The sequence below is a fragment of the Diplotaxodon limnothrissa genome, linkage group LG20, assembly GCF_057381915.1.
Source record: "Diplotaxodon limnothrissa isolate DT_005_m linkage group LG20, D_limnothrissa_male_GT1.1, whole genome shotgun sequence".
NCBI lineage: Eukaryota > Metazoa > Chordata > Actinopteri > Cichliformes > Cichlidae > Diplotaxodon > Diplotaxodon limnothrissa.
This window is the reverse complement of record NC_140615.1, coordinates 27,120,790-27,147,056: the sequence shown is the minus strand read 5'-3', so window position 1 is coordinate 27,147,056 and position 26,267 is coordinate 27,120,790. Positions and strand designations below refer to the sequence as shown.

Sequence of the window (26,267 nt, the reverse complement as noted above, 5' to 3'; positions counted from 1 at the left end):
AATTTCTTAGCAGCCTTGTTGCAAAACATTTTCAGGCAGAGGGGATTGTTTCATTTCCTGGCCTGTATTAAGGGGCTATATTTATTTGTTTCTGTGATCCACACCCCCCCCGGCCTTGATCGGAGATAACAAGTGGGTTTTATTTGAAGAAATACAGTTAGTTTTTTTTTTGTTTTTAAGAGCTGCACAACAACAACAACAACAACAGCATTGCTGGGTGGATATTGTTTCAGCATCCGTGCAAGTTGATCTGCGAGGCCTTGAGAAATTTCTTTGTGGCTGCCGTGTTTGGTTGCATTGAAATGTCAGATGCATTAGTAGGATTCTCGCTTCACCACTTCAAGGAGAACTATCTAGCGGACTAATGCAATATGGCTGCCCATTACCCCAAGCTGAGACTAGAGTGATGGCCAGCCTGTATTGATCTCTTCAATTTTTTCCTCTCCGTCTTTTTTTTTGTTTCTTTTTTTTTTTGTTCTACTTTCTCTCTCCTCTGCAGGCACTATCTTATTGTGCACCTTCATCCTGGCTTCAGGTGAAGTTGGCAGAGATAACTGTAGTTTGTACTTTCCTGTCTGTCTGGAGTCAAGCCAGAGCGATGGGTTTTAGTTTTCCCATTTGATAAAACGACTTGGATTTCAGGAAAACCTCCCACAAAGTATCACTGTGGAATTGATCGCAGTAAGTTGCCAGCACAATGAGTTTTACACCTAGTCTGAGTTGCGAGGGAGGAGAAATTGGCCTGTTAAGGACAGGACTCATATTTAGCAATAGCAGGAGACCGGGGATGAAACCGGTCATAAAATAGACCACAGTACTTTCGCAGGACTCTCTGACTTTGCCAAGTCCCAGACCCGCAGTGAAAAGGCACGCTGGATTAAGAAGGACACAAAGATGTAGCACGTGAATGTCAGCTGTTTGTCAGTCCATAGTGATTTACTCCCAAGTGTTCAGCCAGAGAGACTGGGGGGAAGAGGGCCTTCCTTTTGACTATCGAGGTGATAAATATAATTGCAGCATTATAGATCCCCTGGGGGTTCAGGTTTGGAGGGTGTTGAGTAGTCACGTGGGGGGTCGAATCCATCAAGAGCCTCTAATTTAAAGGGATTTATATTTCACCAAGCAAAATGGCAATGCTGGATTCCTCACCCTGCCGTGCATTTCCAGAACCGAGGGCAGTGAGGATGAATAATTGAAGCAGTTAATGCAGTGCATGACCTATGGCACTCAAACAGATAAGCGCAGAACTTCCAAGGGCCTGATGAATTTAGCCATCATTATCATTAAGCTGACTTTAACATATTAATCATAGTTGGAGCAGAGGGTACAGGTTCATGGTGTATATAGTCTTATTATGCTGTCGTTGGATCATAGGTAAACGAATAAGTGAATAAGGTAAAGCTTTCAATGTCACAAACCAATTCACCTCGCTTTGACTTCAAGAAATTTCGAGTCTTTTGATATATTTTTGAAAAATCCACTTCCTGTCCTCACTCACCGACTGTAAACGACAGCTTAAAAGACCCCCATCTCTATCTCTAGTCCTCTTTCTTGAATTGACTTCAATTAGTTGTAATAAGACACTTTCTTCTCTCAGAACTTGACATTTATCTGTCTCACATCACACAGACACACGCTCTCCTCTTGCTTAAATCTTCTCTTTGAGTCGAGGACTCTTTCAAGTCCACACGGCTTCCTGTGACAGGTGAAAACGGCCTGACCCAACGCACAGTACTGTGGAACCACCGATACAACACTTGCTGTTTCATCGCGCCTGCCTTCCAAACTAACTGACTGACCATCTCACTAACTGACAGATGAGGGTTTCTGCAGCCATTCAATAATTTAGCCACTGTTGCACAACTACCAGCCTGCAGCCTTTAGGGTGGTTTCAAGCCTGCAGCACATTCACTTCTGGTGCTCTTTATTTCTGAAAATGGGATCTGCTCCAAATGCTTCTTTATCTTAATCAGTGGCTCCTGTGGTATCTGTCTGTATAATTGACTGTTGTGACCTATAGTACATTGCTGTTGAAGACTGTTAAACCATCATGACTCTTTACACAAGCCCCCAGGTTTCTTTTTTCTTTATTTTTATAATGGAGATAATGGATTTTCAGCAGATGTATGTTCTGTTTTCTTTTGTTTTTTCCCCCTCCCTGCAGTCACTATATGTATCCATGTACCTGCAGCCACACTGCAACTGGGAACTAAGAGCTGCAGCTAATATGAATTTAACCAAATCAGTCACAGCACAGAGCTAGAGCTTCCTGAGGAGAAAAAAAGGAAAGAAAGATAACAAATACAGTGTCATACTGTAGATTCAGGCTGAAATGATCTGAAATCTCTCTGCTGAAACAAAGCTTTAAATGCCGTTCCTTTGAGACCAACAGCGCTGGCTAGTCTGCACAAATGACATCAAGCACGTTTCACTTTAACAGGATACAACAAACCCTTAAGCAACAACCAGTACATTGGCAGTGTCTCCATGTTTAAGTTTAGTCCATGCAGGGAGGATAACAGCAGCTATCCCAGAGATCCTTTGGCAGATACTCGATTATTTCTTATATCAAGAAAAAAAATCCACAATTTTTTGCTTGCTGATACTAGAAAAATGGAGAGTAAAGAGGAGGTTTAGCTGTTGTCATTTTCTTATCTTCTGCCGTCAGAAATTGCCACAGTAAACCTTGACTGGAGACGTGTGATCTCCCAGCGAAAAGCTGTTTATATTAAAGTAATGAGGCTGAAGAGAGTGGCAATTAAGAGATTCCTTCCACCTCTCTAACTATGCAGAGAAACTCAAACTAAAAGGTTATTCGGACTATTAAAATGCTTGAGTGGGAATAATTTTAATTGTTTCGGTAGACGTTTGCTGTTCACCGGGGGACAAAAGCTGCTTCAGTCTAGGGCCACAGTGGTTAAGATGTTCTCTGGCACAGGCGATCATATTATCTGTTTATCCAAAGTGCTTAAGAGGTTATCTTATCCTTCACACCTGTAATTACCACACCAGAGTAGGCCAAAAATCTTATTTATTTATTTTTAAAGCTATAGTTTTGCTTCTCTACTCAATAACTGGCTGATGAATAACAGAAAGCAATATCTAGTCATGTGCTAAAAGGCAGTTCTGATGATATACTGTGCCAAATAAAGTATTTAGCAACTGCTGTATTTAGTTAGTCTCTAAAGCAATCAGCGCCCTCCATCCAGTACAAACTCATTAGTGATGACCCGTCGGAGAGTGATTTATTGTCTGTATTAATATGCTCTCTGTTTGTTATTGCCAGCTGTGCTATCTGATTGGTTCAGGTTCCAGTAAGAGTTGTTTGATAATGACTTTAAATGAAAATTCAATGACAAGCTGCTGGATTTTCCCAAGTCCATAATATAAAATCTGTAGCTTTATGTCCCTGTTGGTGTGGATTATTGGATTTGTTATAGCTGATATGTTTATAATTCCCTCACTCTGAGACTGATGCTCGGTTAGAAGGCGCAGTGTGAGCTTCATATTGCATACTATTGTGGTTTGCAGATTATAGTGAAATGTTACTGTGGGCACAGTAAGAATATACATAATCTAGACTGTGTAGCACGCATGACAGCTTCATTAAAATCAGCAGAGTCTTCAGCTCTGTTTTCATAGATTTTCATAGAGGATAAGAAAACAAAGCAAATATTTTGACCTTGGGCTTTTTCTGTGTGTTTGTGCGCATACATCTCTGTGTAAGAGCGGGTGAATGGGTGAGATCATCCCAGAGGCCTTATCATTTCTTACTTCTCTCCCATTAAAAAGGTGGAATCTGCATCGCCCAGTCTGTAAAAATTCCACACAACCCCAAGCTGGAAGATTACGACAAAACCATCCAACAACTGCTGGAAACGCAGCACTCGCGGGCAGTCATCATCTTTGCCAGCGAAGAAGACATACGGTGAGCAGCGCCGCACATTCTGGCTTCACCCATGTCTGTTCAGGCATGCTGATGATTTGCCATGTCGAGGTCTTTAATCTCTAAGTAGCAGCTCCCGAAGAAAGGCTAGAGGCACAGATTTACCATGTGCATGGGCTGTGTCTGCAACACAAACATACCTGTAACAACACAAACACAAGCATGCCTCTGAGGAGAAGTGGGAATACAGATCACAACAAAGCAACAGAGATATTGTTTCATTTACAATGCCCCATGGGTAGTGTTTACGTAAAGAAACACAGAATCAAACATTTACTGTGGTAACTGCAAATTCAGCTCGAACGACTAAAAAGTGGATGTGAAAGTGAAGGAAAAAGGAAAACAGACAGGAAAAATGTCTGTTTTCTTTAAGTAACAGATAAACACGTACCCACAAAACAGCTGTCGTCTCAGGTTTAATGAGATAAACCGGAGAACTGTGCATGAGATGGCTGTAATGTCCAAACAGCTTCTTAAAGCTGGCTGACGCTCTGTGTAATAGATATTAGATTGCACATGCCTTTTTTGCTTTCTCCTAATAAACATGAATGTTCTTGCAGGGGAGTTCTCAATGCCACCAAGAGAGCCAATCAGGTGGGCCATTTCCTGTGGATTGGATCTGACAGCTGGGGGTCCAAAAGCAGCCCGATCAACCAGTTTGAGGATGTAGCAGTGGGAGCAATCACTATACTGCCGAAACGCTCGTCCATTAAAGGTGGGCACACAGATATTCACATTACAGTCTTCACCGCATCTTTTGTTACGTTGCTTCGCTCATTAAGGGTGTCGTCCCCCCCCCCCGCTTGATTAATTTGTTCATCAGTTCAAAGTCAACAATGCTAAAAACAAGAAAGTACGATATCAATCTAAATACTGTGAATACAATGCTGTCATTGTTACCTGTTGAGTTTATGATGCATAAATTTGCCAACAGTTGCTCATTTACACAGCAAGCCAATATAAGAAAACAATGGTGTTCACAGGAAGCCTTTATTTTTGGTTATCAAGTAAATTTCAATTCATTCATTAGTTTAGGATTGGAATAAGTACTTTCAGCTTCACCCTTTTTAAAGTGCTCACCAGGAGACGGTGGATTCATGCATTTGATTTTAATTCAATTCTTTATTCAATTCAATTCAATTCTTTATTTATTTGTCACATGTAGTTATAGCTGGTACAACATACAGTGAAATGTTTTTTCCGGCTAAAAAATACTCCCCCCGACTGTGAGAAACATACTAGAAAAACTTTTACCTAAACTAAGAGAAAAAAAAAAACAGGAGTAAGAATCATATATAAAAATGTAAAAGTGTATAATATCCTGTATAATATATATAAAAAAGTGTAACAGGTGTAACAGCCATGTGTTTGTGCTTATAAGTATATCCATAATCGTGCAAAGTATTGCACTGTAATGATTTGAAAAACTATAAAAATATACATATTTAAACACTTAATCCTCAAATTTTTCAGTTTTATAATAAAAGGATGGATCCATTCTGAAATCTATAAACAAAGACATTTATGTGAGTAAACCACAAACAGAACTCATCATCCTAGCTTCTCAAAAATGACAATAATCAGTCTTCATTTATCAGAACATTTAGAAAAGAAACTAGCAAACAAACTCTGCAGCCAGATGGTAGATACATTAGGTCTCGAGTAGTTCAAATAGGTTTTCCAAATTGGTCTGCTTTTGAATGTGATATGTTTGTGAGATATTCTAATGACACTCTATGCCAACTTTTAATACTTGGTTCTTTCTCACTAATCTACTTCAGTAAGAGGTTCTTCCTTTCAGAATAATACAGTACAATCCTCTCTTTCTCATTGGGATGAATCTACCAGGGAGACCTAAAATAATAGACTTTGGTCCATCTCCATTTTCAGCCCAGTATATATTCTGTCTGATAATACATTAGAATGGTGTTTTTGCAGCTTATGACATGACCAAAGGCCAATTTCTCTCTTGCATTTCAGGCACATTGGTGAAAAATTGGGGAGGAAATTATGTCTACAGTTGGGAGATATATGCATTCTGTATAACATATTGAACTGTATATATATATATATTCTCATTCACTATCATTGATTGTGACAGAAAGAGCCCCTTTCCCATTTATCCATAAGGTCTTGGAAAACTAAAGGTGGCGCAGCCTGCACATTTATCCTTGTAGCTGTTTGAAGCAATAGCTTCACAACAGGGCGTATTTCAGGATTTCCAGTTAAGGTTGTGCTGTGCAATATGTAATGTGTTATTTGTTGATGGTGAAAGAAATCCTTTCTGAGGTTCCCATTTTACAGGGGTTTACACTAGCTTGTCACCCTCCCCCCAGTTTGTGTCTGTTCTCAGTCTTGAATCTGGGATCTTTTACATGTGAGGCAAACATGTTGACTGCTATATTACGGAGTAAATGATTATGGTTTGGCAGATTAAAAATATGCATTAGTTACTGACTGAAACATTCTGAAACACATACAGCACTTAACACATTTATTGGACCCCCTGTCATAAAAACAAGAAAACACAAATATTTTAGAACTCTGTCAAAAACACTAAAAATTCTATTATTATATATTTGGCAAAAAATAAAGCCAAATTTGAGCCGGCACACTGGACTTCTCTGAGACATCAGAAATTAATCAAGCATAACATTCAAAACTAATTTTTCTATTCAGGAATGGAAGTAAATAACTGTAATTTGGCAACCTAATCAAAACGTAATGTGATTTACAAATTTTTTTTACAGAGTTTTTGTTAAACAGGAAATTTGAAAATGAATGGATAACAACAATAATTATATTTCAGCTTTAAAAATATAATTTTGATTAAAGAGCTTGCACATGCTGCAAGATTAACCATCACAGAAACATGAAAAAATGATTTTGGTAATTACCAGTACTGTTAATTTAGGACAACTGTGGTGTAAATCTTACATTTAATGGTGGTCCAAAAATTTTTTTTATTGTTTTAGCACAGTGTATTATACATATTCATATAACATATACATATTCTTTGTGCCATTTAACCAGGTCGTACATTTTTCCCCACTTTCCTGTCTCGTCTTTGCTGTTCTGTCACATAAACGTGAAACCTTATTAAGTTCAGATGGTGCATATTGCCTTTTTCTAGGATCATGGCTCTAACCAAAGGTTGGTTCAGTGTTCAATCACTAGTTGCTAACGGCTGCACGAGTACTCCCGGGTGCCTCACGGGTAGTGTATTGTTGTTTTTAATGAAAATGAATTCATCTTCAAAGGCAAAACTCAATATTGAAAATGATAAAACCCAAGTAATGAGCTGAAAAGATCTTAAAATGCTCCAGAATCATAGTTCTTTGTTGTTTCATCAAAGTGAACGATCGCTTTTACGTTTAACCGTCGTGTCATCCAGCAGATTGGACTGCAGTGAAAAAAGTATGCTGTAGAAATCCTGTAACATCATTGAACATATACTGATCAAAAATCTGCAATCTTCAAAGACTATTAAGAACAAGGACATATTTTTATTTACTTTCTTTCTACCCACTTCACCTCCCTCTGCATCATGTATTTCTGCTTCAGCAAACAATTTCCTACATCTCTCTGAATGACTTTTGACATCCTGCAGAGAACCAGCGTGTCCTTGTTCCCATCTTTGGCTGTGGATTGCACAAGACCAAACTAAAGTCAGTTAGAATAAAATGACTTATTTTTTCTTTTCTCAAACACAGAAATAAGTGACTGTAAACTTTTTCATCTCTGGAAGTCATCACAGGTATTAAAATTATTACAGAAGCACTGCCTCGTTATCAAAAGCGACGCTTAATGGTGGTTTTGAGAAAAACCTTAATAGTACACAAATTTTTTTTTTGGACTATTTTAACATTTTATATCATTAATGTCTAAATGAAATGTCATTAGCGACTCTGTTATTCTTTAAAACTGCAGTTTGAAGAAGTCTGCCCTGAAGAAAATGGAAGCGAACAAGGGAATTATATAGCTTCATTTGCCAGGACATGCAAAATTTACCACAGAAATATTCACAGCATGTGCCATCTATTTTAAGTTCTGTTCAGTGTCACAGGCCTAATAACCACTCATCATTACAATTGAGGAAATTTGAAAGGCTGGGTTTTATGAAGCTTTCCTTAATTAGGGGAGGTCTAGCCAGGACAAATGTACACTCTGGAGGCAGTGAGAAAATTATTAATCCACCATGCATTATTGATGGTCTTTGAAAGGAAAATCAGCTGAGTCATTCAGCTCTGATTAGCCATTATTACCTTTACCCACAACTCAGCCAATGGGACTGGATAACAAAGAGTGGATACACAGTGACATTAAAATGGGGAATTCAGACTCTCCTCCAGTCATTTGGGATGCTATAAAATATATCAGACGACATCAGCCTGTCGGCCAAATATGCTGACATTTAACAGTGGCAATGACTGATATTTATCTGTGGCTTTGCATCAATTTGATTTTAAATGTTCGAATGTGGCATTATGAAGAATTAAAAGACTGAAACAGTGAAAAGCAATATTTTTGGAATGACAATTTCTGGATTTTTCTGGCACAAAAGGGGAAATAACATCCATCCATCTATTTTCTTCCACTTATCCAATGCAGGGTCACAGTGGGGCTGTAGGTTATCACAGCTGCGACTGAGCGACAGGCGAGGTACAAGTCACCAGTCTATCACAGGGGAAATGACAAGAAAAGCAAAACTAAGGACGTGACTATGGCCATTAGAGATTATCCAGATTGTTATTTTAAACATAGATATCAGCTCAGAATTCCAGAACTGGTTCAACCCCATTGTAGATAGAGCTGTTTGCTCAGAAACAACAGTAAAAAATGACTGCACCATGGTGCTTGCGGGGGAGTTTTGTCCCAGCTCGCTTCGCTGACCCACATTGGGTGGTAAAGTTTCACAGAAAAGAGAAAAAAATCACCACACAGGCTTTCTTTTTTTGTTTGCAGCAGGTTATTTCTCATAAAGATGATTCTTCATACAGGCACCAAAGCCCTGCTGAAATATGTGTTAAGTTAATATATCACGCCTTCAATCCATCTCCGTTGTAATGGATTTTATGAAGTGAAGAAAACCTGCTCAGCACCTACAGCTCCTCGTAGCCCGAGGAAGCGGGCTTTGGCATCACTTACTATCCCTGCGTTATTTATTCCGCATCCTGGTTTTTAATTAGTGTAATTTCCTAGATGAAAGAAGTGATTAAAGTTCCACGGGGCTTGAGAGGAAGAGGAACCACTAAAGTCAAATTTTGATGAAGTAGTGTTGTTCCTACACCTAGCAACCAGCACTACTGCACCACCACCACCGAGCTTAAAGTTTCAGTACATTTCCTCTAGCCCTGAATTGGTTGGTAATTGGTCCGGAACTGAGCCATTCTCCTCTTTCCTCTCTTCCAGGGTTTGATGAATACTTTACTGCACTCACCCTCGAGAACAATCGCAGGAATGTCTGGTTTGCCGAGTTTTGGGAGGAAAACTTCAACTGCAAGCTGCTGAGCGCCTCAAAGAAAGAGGATACCAGCCGAAAATGCACAGGTACGCGCACCAATTATGAGCATCTCTGCAGTACACTAAAAAGGTGATGCGTAGTTTCACTCTCCCACGTCAGCGCCCGGTTGATTCGAACTTGACCTTTTGCTTGCACTTGAAGCTGCAGGTAAACGATTAGGGTTTAGTTTTTTTTTGTTTTTTGTCTGCTGTGTATCCAGAAAGTCTAACACCAGGTGTTTCTATCCAGCGGGTGCAGGACAGGCAGAGTTTATTATTAGAAAAATAATGCACCACGTGTCTTTCTACAGTTGCAGACTGTCTCCTCTTGTGGCTAATGTCCTGTAACTCTTTAATCCCATATTCCCTCAATTCCCCCCTTAACACAGTCACCTTGGCAGCTCAGCACAGTAACTGAGCCAGAGACTAATTTATTTAGCTTGGAAAGTGACAGAAAACTATGTCTTCTGCTTTAGTACTAGTAGTATTAATGAAAGGCTTGTTTCTTACAGTGATTCATGCTCATTTTACCTAAACTTGCCTGCCAACGGCGTGACAGGCATTGCACTGCATCTATTATCCATGTGGATGATGCCTGTGATGTGGGATGCTCTATTAATCTTGCTTGCATACGTGATGATGGTAATAGCAGCGTGACACAAATTACTGTTTCCTGAAGGATTTTGTTCCCTTTATAATCGCCTGTTTGGTGTCTTTTATCATGTGTCAGAGACAATACTCTTCCACTTAGTGAGCCCCACAAAAGCTCTGTAAAATGACTGTAAATGCCTTTTATGTTTTCTTCAGTTCCCCTGAAAATGGCTGTACAAATGCCTATATATTGGCTCTTTTCAAACTGCAAGCTGAGTTGATATTTATGAATATTAAATACTAACAACAGGCTTTTTTTCCCTGCAAAGACTGTCCATTGAGCAGCTTGTACCGAGCTCAGAAAATCAAAAAGGTCATGTGTGGGCAGAAATGTATGTTCTTAGAAATGGGCTAGAATGTCAGCGCAGATCGCTTTTGAGCTTCGTTATTTTATTGAAATATTCTGCATTCTTTATATACTTATGCTGTATTGCCAATTATCATCACTCAGGTCTCCTGTGAGCAGCTATAACTGAGGAGGAAATCATCGTTCAGTCTCCTTTTTGATGGTGCAGGTTTTTTTTGTGTTGTTTTTTGTTAAGTAGGAGTGTGAATATTTCGATTATGATGATAATGATGATGATGATTATCATCATTAAAAGGAGATGTAGTATTTTTGTTGTTATAATTTCCATAATTTCACCCTTTGAAATACAATTGAGTTTGCAACAACAACAAAAATCCTGTCGAGCTTGTACGTTACATATTCAGTCGGTGTATCGGCAGCAGGACGAGGCAGAACCTTTACAGCAGCCTGCAGTGAAAGGGCAGTCCACCGGGGGGCCCCTGTAGAAGAGTCTAAAGTTCATGATCTTCATCACCTTTCCGATGGGACAAATGAGGTCAATTATTAGGCGTTTATTACTTTCTAATGCCCTGCAGTAATTAAATGTATTTGCTGTATTTGTCATAAACACTTTCTCATGATCCAGCTTCCACGTGGGAATTAAATGTGTTTTCTTATTTCCTGAGCCACATTGTCGCTTTAGGTGCAATTCCTTCAGAATCAAAACTGAAGTAAGAACAACAAACGGCAAATTGAGGAATGAAAAAAGGAACTGGAGATGACAGGGAGAGCTGCAGGAATGTAACGTCTAATGGTTCATAATGCATTTGGCTCTTAGTCTTCGTCTTCGTCTTCCTCCCTCAGGCCAGGAGCGCATCGGGATCGACTCCAAGTATGAGCAGGAAGGCAAAGTGCAGTTTGTGATTGACGCAGTGTACGCCATGGCCCACGCTCTCCACAAGATGCACCGGGACTTATGTCCTGATCATCCTGGCGTTTGTCCGCGGTTGGAGGCAGCAGAGGGAAAAACTCTGCTGAGCTACATACGCAACACCAGCTTCAACGGTGAGTGACACGCTGTAAAAGTTCGGATGTTTACAGGCTGCGCGGGTAAGAAAAACAAACTCAATTATGGTATCGCTTAAGTGTTTAGAATTTTGGACTGCATTTAAAGCTTGTACGCCTGAGAATAAACCATGTCAAAATTCAATTATCAGCTACTTATCAACATTGCAGCTGTTGTCTTACTTAACAGCACGAGCGGTTTCTGTCCAGCATCTTTCAAGCTCTCTTTTTGAGCGAGTGGATAATAGAATCAGCTGAAAGAGAAGCTGTGCAAACATTTATTCATTAATGGATTAATCATCTTTGAGCATATTGTGGTTTTAAAAAGCCAGGTTCCTCTCAGTGTGTCTTTTTTTTTTTGTTACGGTTTTGTGGATTACTGCTGGGCCATGAGGAAAGACTATATAAAGTTTCTGGTAGATAACAAAGCAAAAGCAGGGTCAGCATTGTTCACTTTACAGGTGCTGGTAGGTTTTGGACAAAAACAAAGAAGCTTCCTCTTTTTTCACTCGATATTCCAACCAACTGTCCAGCTACATTCTCACTTTAAAAGTTGTGACACATGAATTTCAGGCAGTGTTGGGAGAATCAAGTCTGATTAGTTTTGGTTTGAGGGGACCTGTCTGGATAGAGAAGGCAGGAGACAAAACACATGGATTATTGCATATTTATCAGTACTGTTCGCACCAGAGTGCAATTAGATAGTTCACTGACTTTATCCAAGGAAACTCAAGACCATTTAGTATCCTATCTGACTCAGTTGGACATTTGCATTTCCAGCATACAGCCAGTATTGAGAAAGCAGTGCATGTGTTAAAGTGGTTATAAAGACAAAAAATAATGTCGGTATTTTATTAGAACTTGTAGCAATAAGAAGACTAATCATATTTAAAATATGAGTGTCAGACTGTTCCTTTAATTAACACTTAATTCCTGAGTATTTTAGTTGCTTTGTGTGCACATCATGTGAGTTAGAAAGAAAAAAACCAACTTAATGGCCATAAAAGCCATTTCAGGCTACCTCCTCTGTTTTTATGTGTCAGATATGTAACATTTTGCATTAATATGATACTTGATGGGCCTACCTGTGCTTGAATAACTACATTATTCATCCCTGTGCAGAAATCAGAGGATCCTTAACAATTAATGCCGAACGGCTTTTAATGACAGCTGTTCTAAAATGCAGAGAGCAAAGGAAGAAGAGAGACTGGGAGACGAATTTAAAACATAGAAACCTTTGTCATTACAAATCTGCTGGCATGCATGTCAGCCTGTGATCATTAAAGGCTCTTTTGAAGTACACGGTGTCTTCACAAAATGTTCTAGATACGATTCGGCTAGCTTTTAGATCCTAGTGATTCAAGCACGGCTATAATCTTCTCTCAAAACTTTAGAAGTGGACCCAGATAAAAATGACACTTTCCTTAAGTAGTATGACAAAATCCTGCAGTGTAGTATATGTAGGAATAGTGTACCTCTGGCTACGTTACTCAGAAGGCACATTGTACTAAGGATTTACCTGAGATTGCAGTATTTCCTTTCCTTTTGGAAGGGCATATCCTCTCCTGTGGATTGTAGGTTCAATTCCACAGGCCATCTAGCTTGTGAGGGGGTTCTCTCAGGGTACTCAGACTTCCTCCCACAGCCCAGAGGCATGGTAGCTTATTTAGTGAATCGAAATTGGCCGGGTGTTAATATGAGCTGGTAACCTGTTTAGGGTGTACCCCACCCTTCACCTCACGACAGGCCCCAGCACCCCAACGACCCTAAACCGATAAGCATACGAAAATGGATAGAGAGATGTATGGATGGATGGAGACCCAGTCTTTTAAACATTTATCTTATAACTGAAAATTAACAGGAACATTCGATTCATTTATTTAAAAGCATGACTCAAACAGTAATATGCGCATATTATTTTACTGCAACATTAAAGTAGATGAAAGTTTCACAAGTCTTTTTTCTTTCAGATGAATGCATTCATTACTCTAAAACAGAGATCAACCCTCTGATTTTCCTTGAACCTGCAGCGCATATTTACTGCTGTTATTAATTCACGTGCAGCTCCAGGAATTTGAACAATTAAATTTCTAGCGTGGTAATCAGACTAAATTTCCATTTCATTTCATTATTCGCTCAGAGATCCTGTTGTTCGTGTTAGTTCTATCTATTCAAATAAGGTTGTTCAGTCACATCCCATCCCCCCAATGTCATTTTCAGTCAAAACAGAAGGCGTGTGTTAGGGAAGAGTTAACAGTTTTCACAACAATCCCATAATTATGCAGTGTTTTGTTATTTAAGTAGTAATACACCGAGCAACACAGTTCTTTCTTTTTTTTCTTTCCCACAGAGCTCTGATTTTCTTTGCTTTTTTATCCAGTGCATTTCAGTTCAATTCAGGTTTATTTATGTAGCCCCAAATCACATCAGCTGTCACGTCAGGGTGTGAGTTAAAGACTCTATCTTGTAGAAAACCATATCAATTAAGAAATATAAGAAAGCACTTATAGGTATATTGGGGATATTGGGAAGGAAAAACTACCTTTTAACAGGAAGAAGCCTCTGGCAGAACCAGGGTCAGGGAGGGGCAGCCATCTGCTGTGGCCAGTTGAGGGGGGAGGGAAAGACAAGAGGAAAGAAAAAGAGAGCATAGAGAGAGAGGACAAAACACTAACTAAGGTAGAGCGAAGACAAACATTTAATGACACACTGCAATCATCCAGGCAACAACAGACCAAACTAAATTGCTTTAAAAATTTGTTATTGCAAATACGCATTCATCAAAACTTTGAGAACCAGGTTTAATGAATGAGTGCCAATTTTGGGAGGCAGCATTTGACTGAGGGCTGCACAGGAAAAAGGGAATCGTCAAACAGTTTTTGTTAGCATTTGAAATGCGTCTATTCAGAGGATGGGTTTTTATTTTCTGCTTCTTTATAGTTTTTTAACCATCAGTGAAATGGCTGTTGCAGTTTTCAATACCGGTTGTATTTGACAGTGTTAGGACGATTGAGTGTGCTATAGCTGCTGTATCAGAAGAAATTAGTCCTGTCCTGCATTGCTGTATAAATGTATGACATAAACAGTGGGTGAATAAAGTAGTATGGTCACCAAAAGGACCAACTTTGACCTGTAGGCGTCACGTAAAGAATCTTTTCTGTAAATATTTTTTTGCAAAATGATGAAATGCAAAAATTCAACTCGTAGGATATCACCAAGCTCACTGTTGTCACTGAAAACATGCGATTTTTACAAACTTTTAATGTTTCTAAGAAAATATCTATCTATTACATATATTTCAGGTACTAAAGGACTAGTATTAATTGCAGATGGATGGATGTTTGGTGCTATAGTGAGTATTTACAGCAGCAGGCTGGTGTATATAAGATCAAGGCTCATCATAATGAAGCAACATATTCAGTGCATTAAAAATAGACTTTGGTAAACACTGAGGAACTGAAAAAAATGCAAGGCTCTGGCTGCAGAAGTTGATTTCAGTATGAAAGCTGTGATTTCAGATAATACTTTTTATTAAATCAGTGCTTTATTTTCTTCATATTTCTTGACATTGAAAATTAAATTATATCAGTAGAAATATTAAGGGTAATATGTGATATTATGCACTAAAATTATCCCGATGCATTAAAAGTATGTATATGTGAAACTTGGTTGACACTAAGCATTGCAGTGATGAAATTTAACAAGGTTAATTACACCATATAAATACTTCTATACTAAAAAAGTGTGAAAGCAAACTTGTGTTATTGAGCTAAAGGCTAAAGAGCCGCCTGCCTTTCTTTAACACTGTCGCTATGGCAGCAGTGCAGAGTTCCAGCAGGCAGGAAGCCCTCTGAGTTTAAGGTGGAACTAAAGCAGCAGACTATATGCAAACGACAGAGCAATATAAATATTTCAAGAAGGCCTTAACCAAGTGCAGATTCATGCACTGGATTGACAAGCTGTTGCCCAACCTCGATAACCATCTGGATTCATGCTGCTGACTTTTCTGTCATTTGGCCTTAGAAAACATTTCATTTTGGTAATGACAAATAAAGAAGTTCATGTGAACCAAAAATAAGATTTTCCATTTTCAGTCTCCACAGCCTCTTCCTGCCTTGTTGTATCTCACACCTTTTTATAACTGGTTGTTCTGTTGGTGCTCTGTCAGGCGTATCTCGCTGCCCCTTATTGCATTTAGACTGGAACCATGCACATTATCCTGTGTGTGTGTGCCGCTGCTAACGCGTGTTTGAGAGCCAAGGAGTGTAAACCTCCTTTGTTGATCTCCCCACCGTGCTGGAGTCACAGAGCTGAAGAATGAGAGGCAGAAGGAAAAAAAAAAGAGGAGAGAATAATGATGCGAGAGAAACACAGCAGTGGATCCCTAGTCCACCCACACTGCTCTGCACCGCACAGCAGCAGTACACTTTTGTCATGTCTTAGTTCAGAGCCACATGCAAATGCATAAATCTTTCATCATAGACAGCATTCTCGCTTAGGATTCTACACAAAGCATTTTGTTCCCTTGAAAATATCAGGCAATAGAATATAAAAATTAATTTCTAATGTCCTTTTATCTGCGCACACAGAAACGCCACTTAATTATTTGCTCTGAAGCCGAAACTGAGCGCCAAGTGCCCAATCATGCGTGTGACTTTACTGAATGACTGTGTGTTTGCGCACGCTATATATTTTTGCTGGGGCGTGCAATAAGAATGTTAACCCTGTGACAGCTTTTGCTCACTGGTGTCAATACCTTGTCAACATCTTTATACACTGTGTCAACAAGTCTACTCTCTGTTTGGTGGAAGCCGAAGTGACAGGACGGTGACTGCCGCCCACCCGGTTTGGGTTTGGTTTTCATATCGACAGAGTTTTCAGTACGCCTTTGACAATACACTTGAATTAATTCTGAACACCCGTCCCACTTCATTTTCTGTGCTGACACACAGATGCCTATGAATTAGTGTTCTACTTTTAAATTGAAACATCAGTGGGTCAAATGGCTCCACTGCTGCTATTTCTGTAGTGGTAATGTGGAATATGGTGCTGTCACTTTGCATAACCGCAAAATGGGAGAGATTCGTGTCTCTGCATCGACACTGTAAGGGCCACAAACTTTCATTTGTAATACACAATCGTGTCACAAAGTCAAAAAGAAAATTTGGGTGCTTGTTCACAGTATTTTATTTAAAAAGCTGGTTATTTTGTTCTCTGAAATTGGATTTTCTCTCGCCTCGTCTGCCTTTCTTGTTTAACAAGAGACTTTTAGCCTGAAACTTTTGTAGAGTGTTCAATGACAAATGTCCTTGGAAAAAAAAAATAAACTGGAGGGAGATGAAATTCCCTTCTGGCTGAAAACTAAGGAGAAGGTGCGGTGGCCTTCCATCCAAAAGCCACAAGCTCTGTTCTAGTTACAAAAAACAACATGTTCCCAAAGTGTTGTGGACATATGCTCGTGGTCCATTCTCTTCACTTATTATAGCCAGAGCTATTAAAGTACTTAATTCCCATGCCAAGTGTCATCAGGCTCCCCCTGTCCCATTTCAAAAATGGTATCGCCATCCGTGCATGTGAACCACTGTATGCTTTGCCAAGGTGAACAGACTTGTGAAATACAGCAGTTTTTTTTCATTCCCTCCTGCATTGTGAGGTGGTAGAAATGACCTCATCAACAATGCAGACCTCATGTATGAAATAAAGTACAACCTTTATTCTGCTAATGTCATTCAGCGCTCCCTGCTGTAAAGGAGAACTCACGTTGACTGGCATTTGCATTAAAATGTGCACACATTAACACGTGTACCAGTGTTAAAATAACTGACAGGCTCGAGAGCCTGCAGAAGTTCAAATAAGGAAAACCTTAGATATTTAAATGTTTCAGATGTCCACAGTCATCTGGAAGCTAATTAGTGAAATCTTCAGGGCACCGCTTAAGCCTGGATGCTGCACACTGAGAGCGGATGGGGACTGGAAGATGCTTTGGCTGACCTGTTTGTCCTCCTTACGTCCCCAGTTGTTGACCAGAGTGTGACTGAAATGCAGCACTACTTTTAATCTGCGGAGGTGTGCGCTGTTTTTAAGGAGCAGCAGCCAGTTCTTGATATTAGAGTTGAGAGTCCACATGACTAACCATGTTTTAAATGTGAGAATATATTCTGCCAGTGGGCATTGTGCAGGCGTGATGATGAATAGGAAGCAGGTAAGAAAGTGTTATAGTAGTCAGTAGGGAGCTTAGTAGCTTTCTAGACTTTTTTTGTCTGTTATTATCACAAAGGTTCAAGATATGTGTCTTTGTTTTTGGAGGTTTATATTTGGAGAAAGGCACACAGACTCCTTTGCTTTGTCCTTGTAGGCCACCAAGGAGTCGGGAGAAACGAGGTAAAGGGTTTTTTGTTTTTTGTTTTTCCACACCAACGTCTAACACTTTTTCTTTCTTTTTTTTTGCATCTTCTCTCTTGCTCTGCTCTGCACAGGCAGTGCCGGCACCTCTGTTGTGTTTAACAAGAATGGCGATGCTCCAGGACGCTATGACCTGTTCCAGTTCCAGATGACCAACTCCTCTACCCCAGAGTATAAAGTGGTAGGGCAGTGGGTGGAGAACCTCCAGCTCAGGGTATGATGATTTACAGCCGCTGATGAAACAGACAAGAGGCATGCGTTTGCAAATGTTGGCATGCGTGATGATAAGGGATATGTGTGTGCCGATTCTACAGCACGAGGACTTTGTGTTTTCCAAAATTGAAATCTCTCAAGGTGTGCATTTTTTTACATCTCAACTATGGAAACAAATCAGGTGCAGACATTTTTACTTCCACTCTGATTGATGTATTTCAGGTGGAGAAAATGAGCGTTTGCAATTTAACATGCAAAATAAAGTGTTTGCTTTACCCAGCAGACAATATTTCATCATTTTCAGGTCTTATATTTTCCTCCAGCAACAAATAGAGAAACGCACACACATTTCAACTGATGTGTTGCTCTCCAATGTAAGCCAAATGTTAAACATATTCCAAAGTCCTACACAAAGTTACTTTAGACTTAATAAAAAAATGTTTATAACCATAATTGAAACTTGGTTCTGTTAAAAGTTATCAAATATCCTGAAAGCTGCTTTTTTAATAGGAAAGAAAAAATATGCAGGGAAACCAGACTATTTTAAATCTAGTGCATGAAAAGGGATAAAAGGATTTTAGTCGGTCACATTTAGTATGTTATTAAAAAGATCTGATATGTTTCCACCAGTGAAAGAATGTTTGGGCAAGACTAATACATCAGAAGCAACACGATTTGGGAGTTCAATATTAAAAAAGAAAGAAGGAAATAAAAAGAAAACCAGCTAGCTGAGCTCTCACTGATGTTGCATATCATTATTCTTTCACTGCATCTTCTGGAGGACTGAGGGTGTACAGTGGAAGCTAACTTATGTCAGTCCGTATACTCTGTGTTGTGGCAGCAGAGAGCTACCAAAGATGTCGCTGGAAGGTGACACCTGAAATACACACCTTCCGTGTTCCCACTGCAGCTCGCTAGCTTTCCTGCACTACACGATGAAAGTCTATGATCACATTTTATCAGATGAAATGAAAGTACAAGTTAAACCGTATGACGGCTCTGGGTGCGTTACAGGGAAAGGGAAGGATATTAATCTAAAAATATGTGGATGTGTGAGTTGTTTGACATTTTTGGCACATCCAAATGAAAGCTGAACCCATGGAATAGCAACATGGATTTTGCATTTGGAACTTAAATTCACCTACTGTCTAATATAGGGTTTAGGTGCAAAGCTGGAGGCTGCAGCTGCTTTTTTAAGTGCAGGGAGTTGGTTTCATGCCACTGTAATAGATCTCACTGTCACAACACGAGAAATGGGCTCAGGTGATTCATGTGGGCAATAAAGAAACTGATGAGTTCTTATTTTTTCAAGGCAAACATGGCTCGACATTTAACATATGATAGGATGAAACCTGAGCTGAAATTTCTTTGTAACTCAGATTAGGAAAAAAAAGAAAAGAAAAAAAAAGCATGACATTTACATACCGATGAGTCAACATTTGCATAATGGTTCTCGGGGATGACAAGAATTAAACTAAACCAAATGCATTTGATAGAACAGGTGGAACAACGTCTGCTGCTGGAGATTTCTTCTTCGTTCTGTTTTAGTGTGATTACAAACCAAATGCTGTTACAACACAATTATATCCTAATGCAGAAAAAGAAAAGAAAAGAAGGTGTTACTGCGTTCTGTAAGCGCCGTCTAATTTAAAGGTTTCGTTGGAACGAGCACCCTGATACACTCTGCGATGATCAATAAAGAAATTCAATGCGATGCTGTTCCAGCTCGCAGAAACTCAAATTAACTGTAAAATTAACAAATAAAACAAAACCCAAATAGCAGCCTCCATAGCAAGTCCAAGGTGTCAAAAATCTTGTTTCTGGTCTCCATGGCAACAGAGCTGTTGGTCTCATTACTGTTTCCACACTGTGTGTAATCGGGAGGTTTTCCAGAGAGCACCATTCATTGTCCAAATAACAAGTGGCACCTTCATGCCCTCAGATAAATGGCAGATGATAATCTACCCAGACAGCACAGAAACAACACATTCGTCATACAGGTGCACACATCGCAAACACACTGCAGCTGTGTGAGAGTGCGCGTTTGTGTGCGAGTGGGGTGCATATCTGCATGTGCAATTAATGGCAGTTGCCACATGTGGAGGAGGTGATGCTATCACCTGAGGTGATGCCAGACTCATGTCATATGTGATGGTATTTGCACCTGGTGCAATTTTTTAAAACCAATCCATGTTAATCTTAAAGAGTCTGACTGTAAAGCCATAAGTGTTTGAAGTTTGTAACAAGTGTTTTTTGTTTTGTTGATATGTTAAAGCCCATTTGAGTCTACAGAAAGACTGCAACAAATAGTGTATTTTCAAAAATGTCAAAATATTTCCTTAGAAATGTTTGAGCTGCAGGAAGCAAGGACAAAAAAAAAAGATTTCACTAACTGTCTCATTATATCTTGTTTCTCTAAACCTTACAAAAAAAGAAAAGTAATGGTACATTTGATAAATTGATGTTTGCGGATGATGAAGGATTTCTTGTGTTTTCCTTAAGTCTGGCAGTCACATAAGTATTAGATGTGATGTCTCTGGTTTAAGTTAAGATAACAGGCTGCAGGCTCGATCTTCATATTTATTGAGCAGGTGAGCCAAAAATAAATAAGTAAATAAGAAAAAAACAGATAATCTTTTCCTAAATGTTGCTGGTCTTTGATGCTGCCTTGTAGAGATTTTCTGTAAAAACAAACATTCAGTCCGACGGACTAAAACGCACTGTGCGTATCACTGAAGTCTAATAAATGGCACGTCAGTGATAATCACCCTCATTGTAATGCAGATATTATTATCTTATTAAGTCAAGCATGAAACACATTCTTGTTGATCAAATGGTTTAAAAAAACAAACCACAAAAAAAGGAAAATACGTTGAGAGATTTAATTTGACAGCAAAGTGTCGCGAAATTATGGGAAATGACAACGGCAGCATTTAACTATGACTGTCTCGATAGCGCTCACAAGTTGAACATTTAACCAAACATAGTACTAACTTCTTCTACAGTGAAGAAAACCATTTTAACACCATCAATACCACAACACCAGCAAAGTCAATGCCTAAAAAAAAGTAAAGCTAGTAAATCTTTCATTGTTAGCTCGCGCTGCACTGGCATCAGTACTCACGAGCTTTCTCGGTAAAAGCTGTTGGATGGCCAAGCTGACAGCCATTGAGTGTGAGATGTGTGCAGTTCTACACACTCAAATTTTGACAGTTATGATTGCACGAGCCAGGAAAATGTGATGCACTGCATTTAGCCTTACTTCTCAGTGCGAAAGCACTTAAGCAGTCAAAATTGTGACTCTGGAAGTAATCGCATGATTTCTGGCACAGTTATGGCCAACCCTGAAGCCCCGTAATGGGCCAGGAGAAAAAAGTCTGTAATGTATGTGCATCTCCCTTAAACAACCAATTGTCTTCTTTGCCATCATCTGCACCGGATAAGCGAAACAGTGGGAACACGTCGGCTAAACTACACATGCATATTGGTGTGCGTCTTTATGAGTACACTTGAGACAAACAAAATGAGGACACGCAACAACAAGGAAGTCAGAAACTCGACAGGGAGTCTTTAAGTCATGAATACACTTAACATCAAAGCACGCTACAAAAAATAATCACTAAATTCAATCCCTCTTCATTTTCATGTGATTGTTATGTTGCTCTATACACCTCGACACATTGATGTATTTCAGGCTTAAAACTTGCGCCCCAGAATACGAATGCCTTTTGTTTTTGTTGGACTCGGTTTAGTTCTGTGATACTGCTGATGACTGATATTGCCGCGAAAGCGTGTTGGTGTATCTTTTATCTTCTGCTTCTTTTAAAGTCACGGATCAGTATACTTTCATAATAAATAAAAAGATCAGCTCAGAGTACTTTGAAAGTTTTTCTTTTTTTTAACTCCCTAGCAAAATATGTAAGAGTCTTAAAATTCTATTTCTTCTTGGATTTTTTTTTTTAAAGGGCTGGCTTGTACATCGAAGCTATAGTTTGAGCTTAAATCATGAAACACCTTTGGGCCTCTTTGGTTTAGACCTTCAGATAGTGTGTCTGTATACTGCACTTTTCAATCATAACTAGAAATGGCTGTGCAAAGTCTAACCGAAGCATTTTGCAATCCCAAATCCCATTCTCCTTCCTTCTCATCACGTATTTCATACCTCACTGGCTCCTGTATTAAAACATAATGTCTTTTGCATTTCACATCACTTTATTTTTATTTCACTGAACAAAGGTAGGCTCTGTTGCCATGGTGATTTCAATTACTTTCAAGTATTAGAAAAGGCAATCCCTCCAAGAAATTGGCAGGAAAGATGTTGTGCTGTATTAGGTTCATCATTTTTTTTTCTACACATTTTTCCCTCCCTACCGTTTAGACTGCATTGAACTTTGTTTTTGCAATGCAACTTCATAAGCTTGAGAATATAGCAACAAGTAAGAAGTTAATATGATGCGATAAGACACCTTATTAACTGTTTCAATACATCAAGGGGGCTTTTAGTTCAGGGGATTACTTGAACAAAAGCTTTCAAACACTTTGGCCGTGTTTATTATGAGTATCCACCCTTGTAGCAGTGTATATGTATGGCAGAAAATAAGGAAAATCACAATTTAATGTTATGTTGCCTCAAAATACAGCTGCTTACCAATACCCACATGGTATCACTTGCTTATCTCACTGTTGCTAACCCCTTATCCTGTGGTGTCTCACATTTTTCCCAGCTGGAGGAGCTTCAGTGGCCAGATGGGGAGCAGGAGGTGCCTATCTCTGTGTGCAGTCTGCCCTGCAAAACTGGAGAGAGGAAGAAGAAAGTAAAGGGCATGCCGTGCTGTTGGCACTGTGAGCTCTGCGATGGCTACCAGTACCAGTACGATGAAACTTCCTGCAGACTGTGTGCCTATGACATGAGGCCGGACTCCAACAGAACAAGCTGCCAACCTATCCCCATTGTCAAGCTGGAGTGGCATTCCCCTTGGGCTATTATCCCCGTCTTCCTGGCCATGCTTGGCATCATCGCCACCATCTTTGTCATGGCAACTTTCATCCGCTACAATGACACGCCTATCGTGCGGGCATCGGGCAGAGAACTGAGCTACGTCTTGCTAACTGGCATCTTCCTGTGTTACATCATCACGTTCCTCATGATCGCCAAGCCTGACGTAGCCGTGTGTGCCTTCAGGAGGATCTTTCTGGGCCTGGGCATGTGCATCAGCTACGCCGCACTGCTTACTAAGACCAACCGTATTTATCGGATCTTCGAGCAGGGGAAGCAGACAGTGACAGCTCCTCGCTTCATCAGCCCCACCTCCCAGATTGCTATCACTTCCAGTCTAATCTGCGTGCAGCTGCTGGGGGTGCTGGTGTGGTTTGCTGTTGACCCTCCAAACACTATCATCGACTACGATGAACAGAAAACCATAAACCCCAGGCTGGCCCGCGGAGTGCTCAAGTGTGACATCACAGACCTACAGATAATCTGCTCCCTGGGTTACAGCATCCTGCTGATGGTGACCTGCACTATCTACGCTATCAAGACGAGGGATGTACCAGAAGACTTCAATGAAGCCAAACCCATTGGTTTTACTATGTACACAACTTGCATCGTCTGGCTGGCCTTCATCCCGATTTTCTTTGGCACAGCACAGTCAGCGGAGAAGGTGAGTCATTTCTCTCTCTCTCTCTTTGTCACCAGACTTCTCTTTTGTCTGTCTCTTTCTCCCTCCTCACACATTTCACTTTCATTTCTTTGGCCCCGCTATCCCCAGTAGTGGAGTTAGGTTAATTGGTGAATCTGAATTGCCCATAGATGTGAATGCGAGTGAAAATGGTTATCTGTCTCTCTGTGTTAGCCCTGGCGACCTGTCCAGGATGTACCTTGCCTGTCGCCGTATGATAGCTGGGATAGGCTCCAGCCCCCTGCGTCCCTGATAATGATAAGCAGAAGAGGATGGATGGGTGGTTGGATTTCTTTGGCCCCGTTTTTATCTTGTTCAAACATATTCATGTATGTGCATATTCGTGCAAACACACACATACATTTAGTGACTACGTGATTTATGGATTTCTTTTCTTTTTGAGTTTATATTTACATAGCTCAGACATTCAGGGAATAGACATGTAAAGACAAAGGAAGGGCTGATGGTAAGCACCAGAATCCTTGAATGCCTGAGAGGGATACACAAGGGGATGCTGGCAGCTCCAGATGCTATTTTGGCTCTCATGCCTGGGGCCCAACATATACTATTACGCTTTATTCTGGAGAGGGAGACAAGCAGTTTGGGCAGGTGGAAAGGTGGAAGACGAGAACGATGAGGACCAAGAGGAGAAGGAATGCAGAGAGAAATGAGGGGGTAAATAGAAATTTGATTCAACACATTCCATCTCTTGACAGCTGCACTCTACTCAACAAAGCAGTTGACATTGTGTGCTACTGGAGTTGATTGAGAATATGACACTCCGACCTTCTCTGCTAGTCATTGCTTATCTGGCCAGCGCTGCGCAGAATACAAATACGTTCATCCGCTGGACGCGCGTGCTTCTCAGCAGGCCCGTGAGTACGAGACGAAGCCAAGGAGAAGTTTTCCACTGACAGAATATCGATGCTGACAGGAAAGTGTTGCTCCTAACCTTTTGAGAGGCACGCCGTTCAATATCCTTCCTGCTAAGCTACCACATGAGATGGATCAGAAGCTGATTTTCCTCATCTCAATTTGCTGCTGATTTCATAGATGAATTACACCCTCAGCAGCGATTAGGAGTTCATTATGTTACTTGCGGCGACTAGCGAAGCAGTAATGTGTTTATCTTTCCCCCTTATGCAGTTAACTCTTTCCTCGCACTGGATCATTGCCTCGCACACACCTCCGGTTCACACTGCAGCAGCTTGGCGTAATGGCCTTTGAGGGTGCATTTCTGCTTACTCCCCAGCCACTGCTAGTGAGAAGTGCCCGAGCATGTCTTGATAAAATCCCTTGCAAAAGCTGCAGTGAAGTCAAGTTGAAGGGATGCTAACTTTTCTGTCTTTTCAGCCGACTTATGCTTAAGTTTTCAGCCCGCTTTCCTCACATCTGTTACTGCTTAAACTGTACTTACTGGCTCAAAGGATGCCTATATGATTACCTCCCTGTAAGTAATGTCAAAATACAGAAATAGTGTAATTAGGGGATTGGATTAGATCGGTGCCATGTGTGTAATTGCTTGTGTTTAGATATGCGTGGAAATATACAATTGGCGGCTAAATGAGTCTCAGCGTGACGCATTTGAGCGCATCCTCACTTTCTAATACCTTGCCCTGTTGTCTTTTCATGTGCAGATGTGGCCACGCAACCAGTCATATATGACTAATCTCTCTTTCAAATATCAAATGCTTTCTAATAATACCAGGCTGACATGACACCAGCTGATAGTGCCTTTGACTCTTTGACCTAATGTTGTTTTGCAGCAGGAGTGGAATTTCTTAAAGCCCACACCATTTAGATACCCTCATTTCCCACACCTGTGACACCCCCTCCCCGTGTTTGCCCATTCAGGCATCGTAGAGAAAAACCACGCAAAAACACTAAAGATCACTGAGCATCTACTGTGCACCTGCATGTGCTCAGACGGATACTCACCACTCTCAAGTTAATTACTATGAAAGTCACCTGCATCCAGATCAAATCAGCATGAAACCTCTCCAGTTTATTATTTCAAAAAAAGTGTATTGCAAATAAGGTTTTAAATATGTAAACGATGCATTATCTATTTACATATCTGTTAATCTGCGGATATTACCATTACAGCTACATGAATATTGGATAAATCCCACTTATTCTTGTGACATTTTGTTGACATATTAGAGTCAAAGGTTTTTACTGAGGGAAAATTAAGTTCACTTTTTATCACGGCATAAATTAGAAAATACTTTCACAGCCAGACTGATTTTTTTTTATCTACACGCAGATCGTATTGGGTTGGACTTCCTTTTGCCTTAAGAACTGCCATAATTCTTTGTGACATAAATTCAATAAGGTGCTGGAATCATTCCCCAGAGAATTTGGTCCATATTGACATGATAGTGTCAGCTGCACATCCATGATGTGTTTCCTCTTCCAAGGTGCTCTATTGGATTGAGATCTGGTAACACTGGAGGTTATTTGAGCACAGTTAACTCGTTGTCATGTTCAGTAAACTTGTTTGAGGTTATTTGAGCTTTGGGAC

General features: G+C 40.1%; 1 protein-coding gene across 1 annotated transcript in view; it reads left to right on the top strand.

Annotated features, from left to right (window-relative positions):
- LOC146611088 (metabotropic glutamate receptor 7-like) overlaps positions 1 to 26,267 on the top strand; it is a 73,652-nt gene that overhangs the window by 32,193 nt on the left and 15,192 nt on the right. Inside the window, exons 3-8 of the mRNA XM_085345435.1 lie at positions 3,793 to 3,928; positions 4,507 to 4,661; positions 9,359 to 9,496; positions 11,250 to 11,450; positions 17,927 to 18,066; positions 22,790 to 23,725. Coding sequence (XP_085201561.1) covers positions 3,793 to 3,928; positions 4,507 to 4,661; positions 9,359 to 9,496; positions 11,250 to 11,450; positions 17,927 to 18,066; positions 22,790 to 23,725 — 1,706 coding nt within the window. The remainder of the gene's footprint in view (positions 1 to 3,792; positions 3,929 to 4,506; positions 4,662 to 9,358; positions 9,497 to 11,249; positions 11,451 to 17,926; positions 18,067 to 22,789; positions 23,726 to 26,267) is intronic.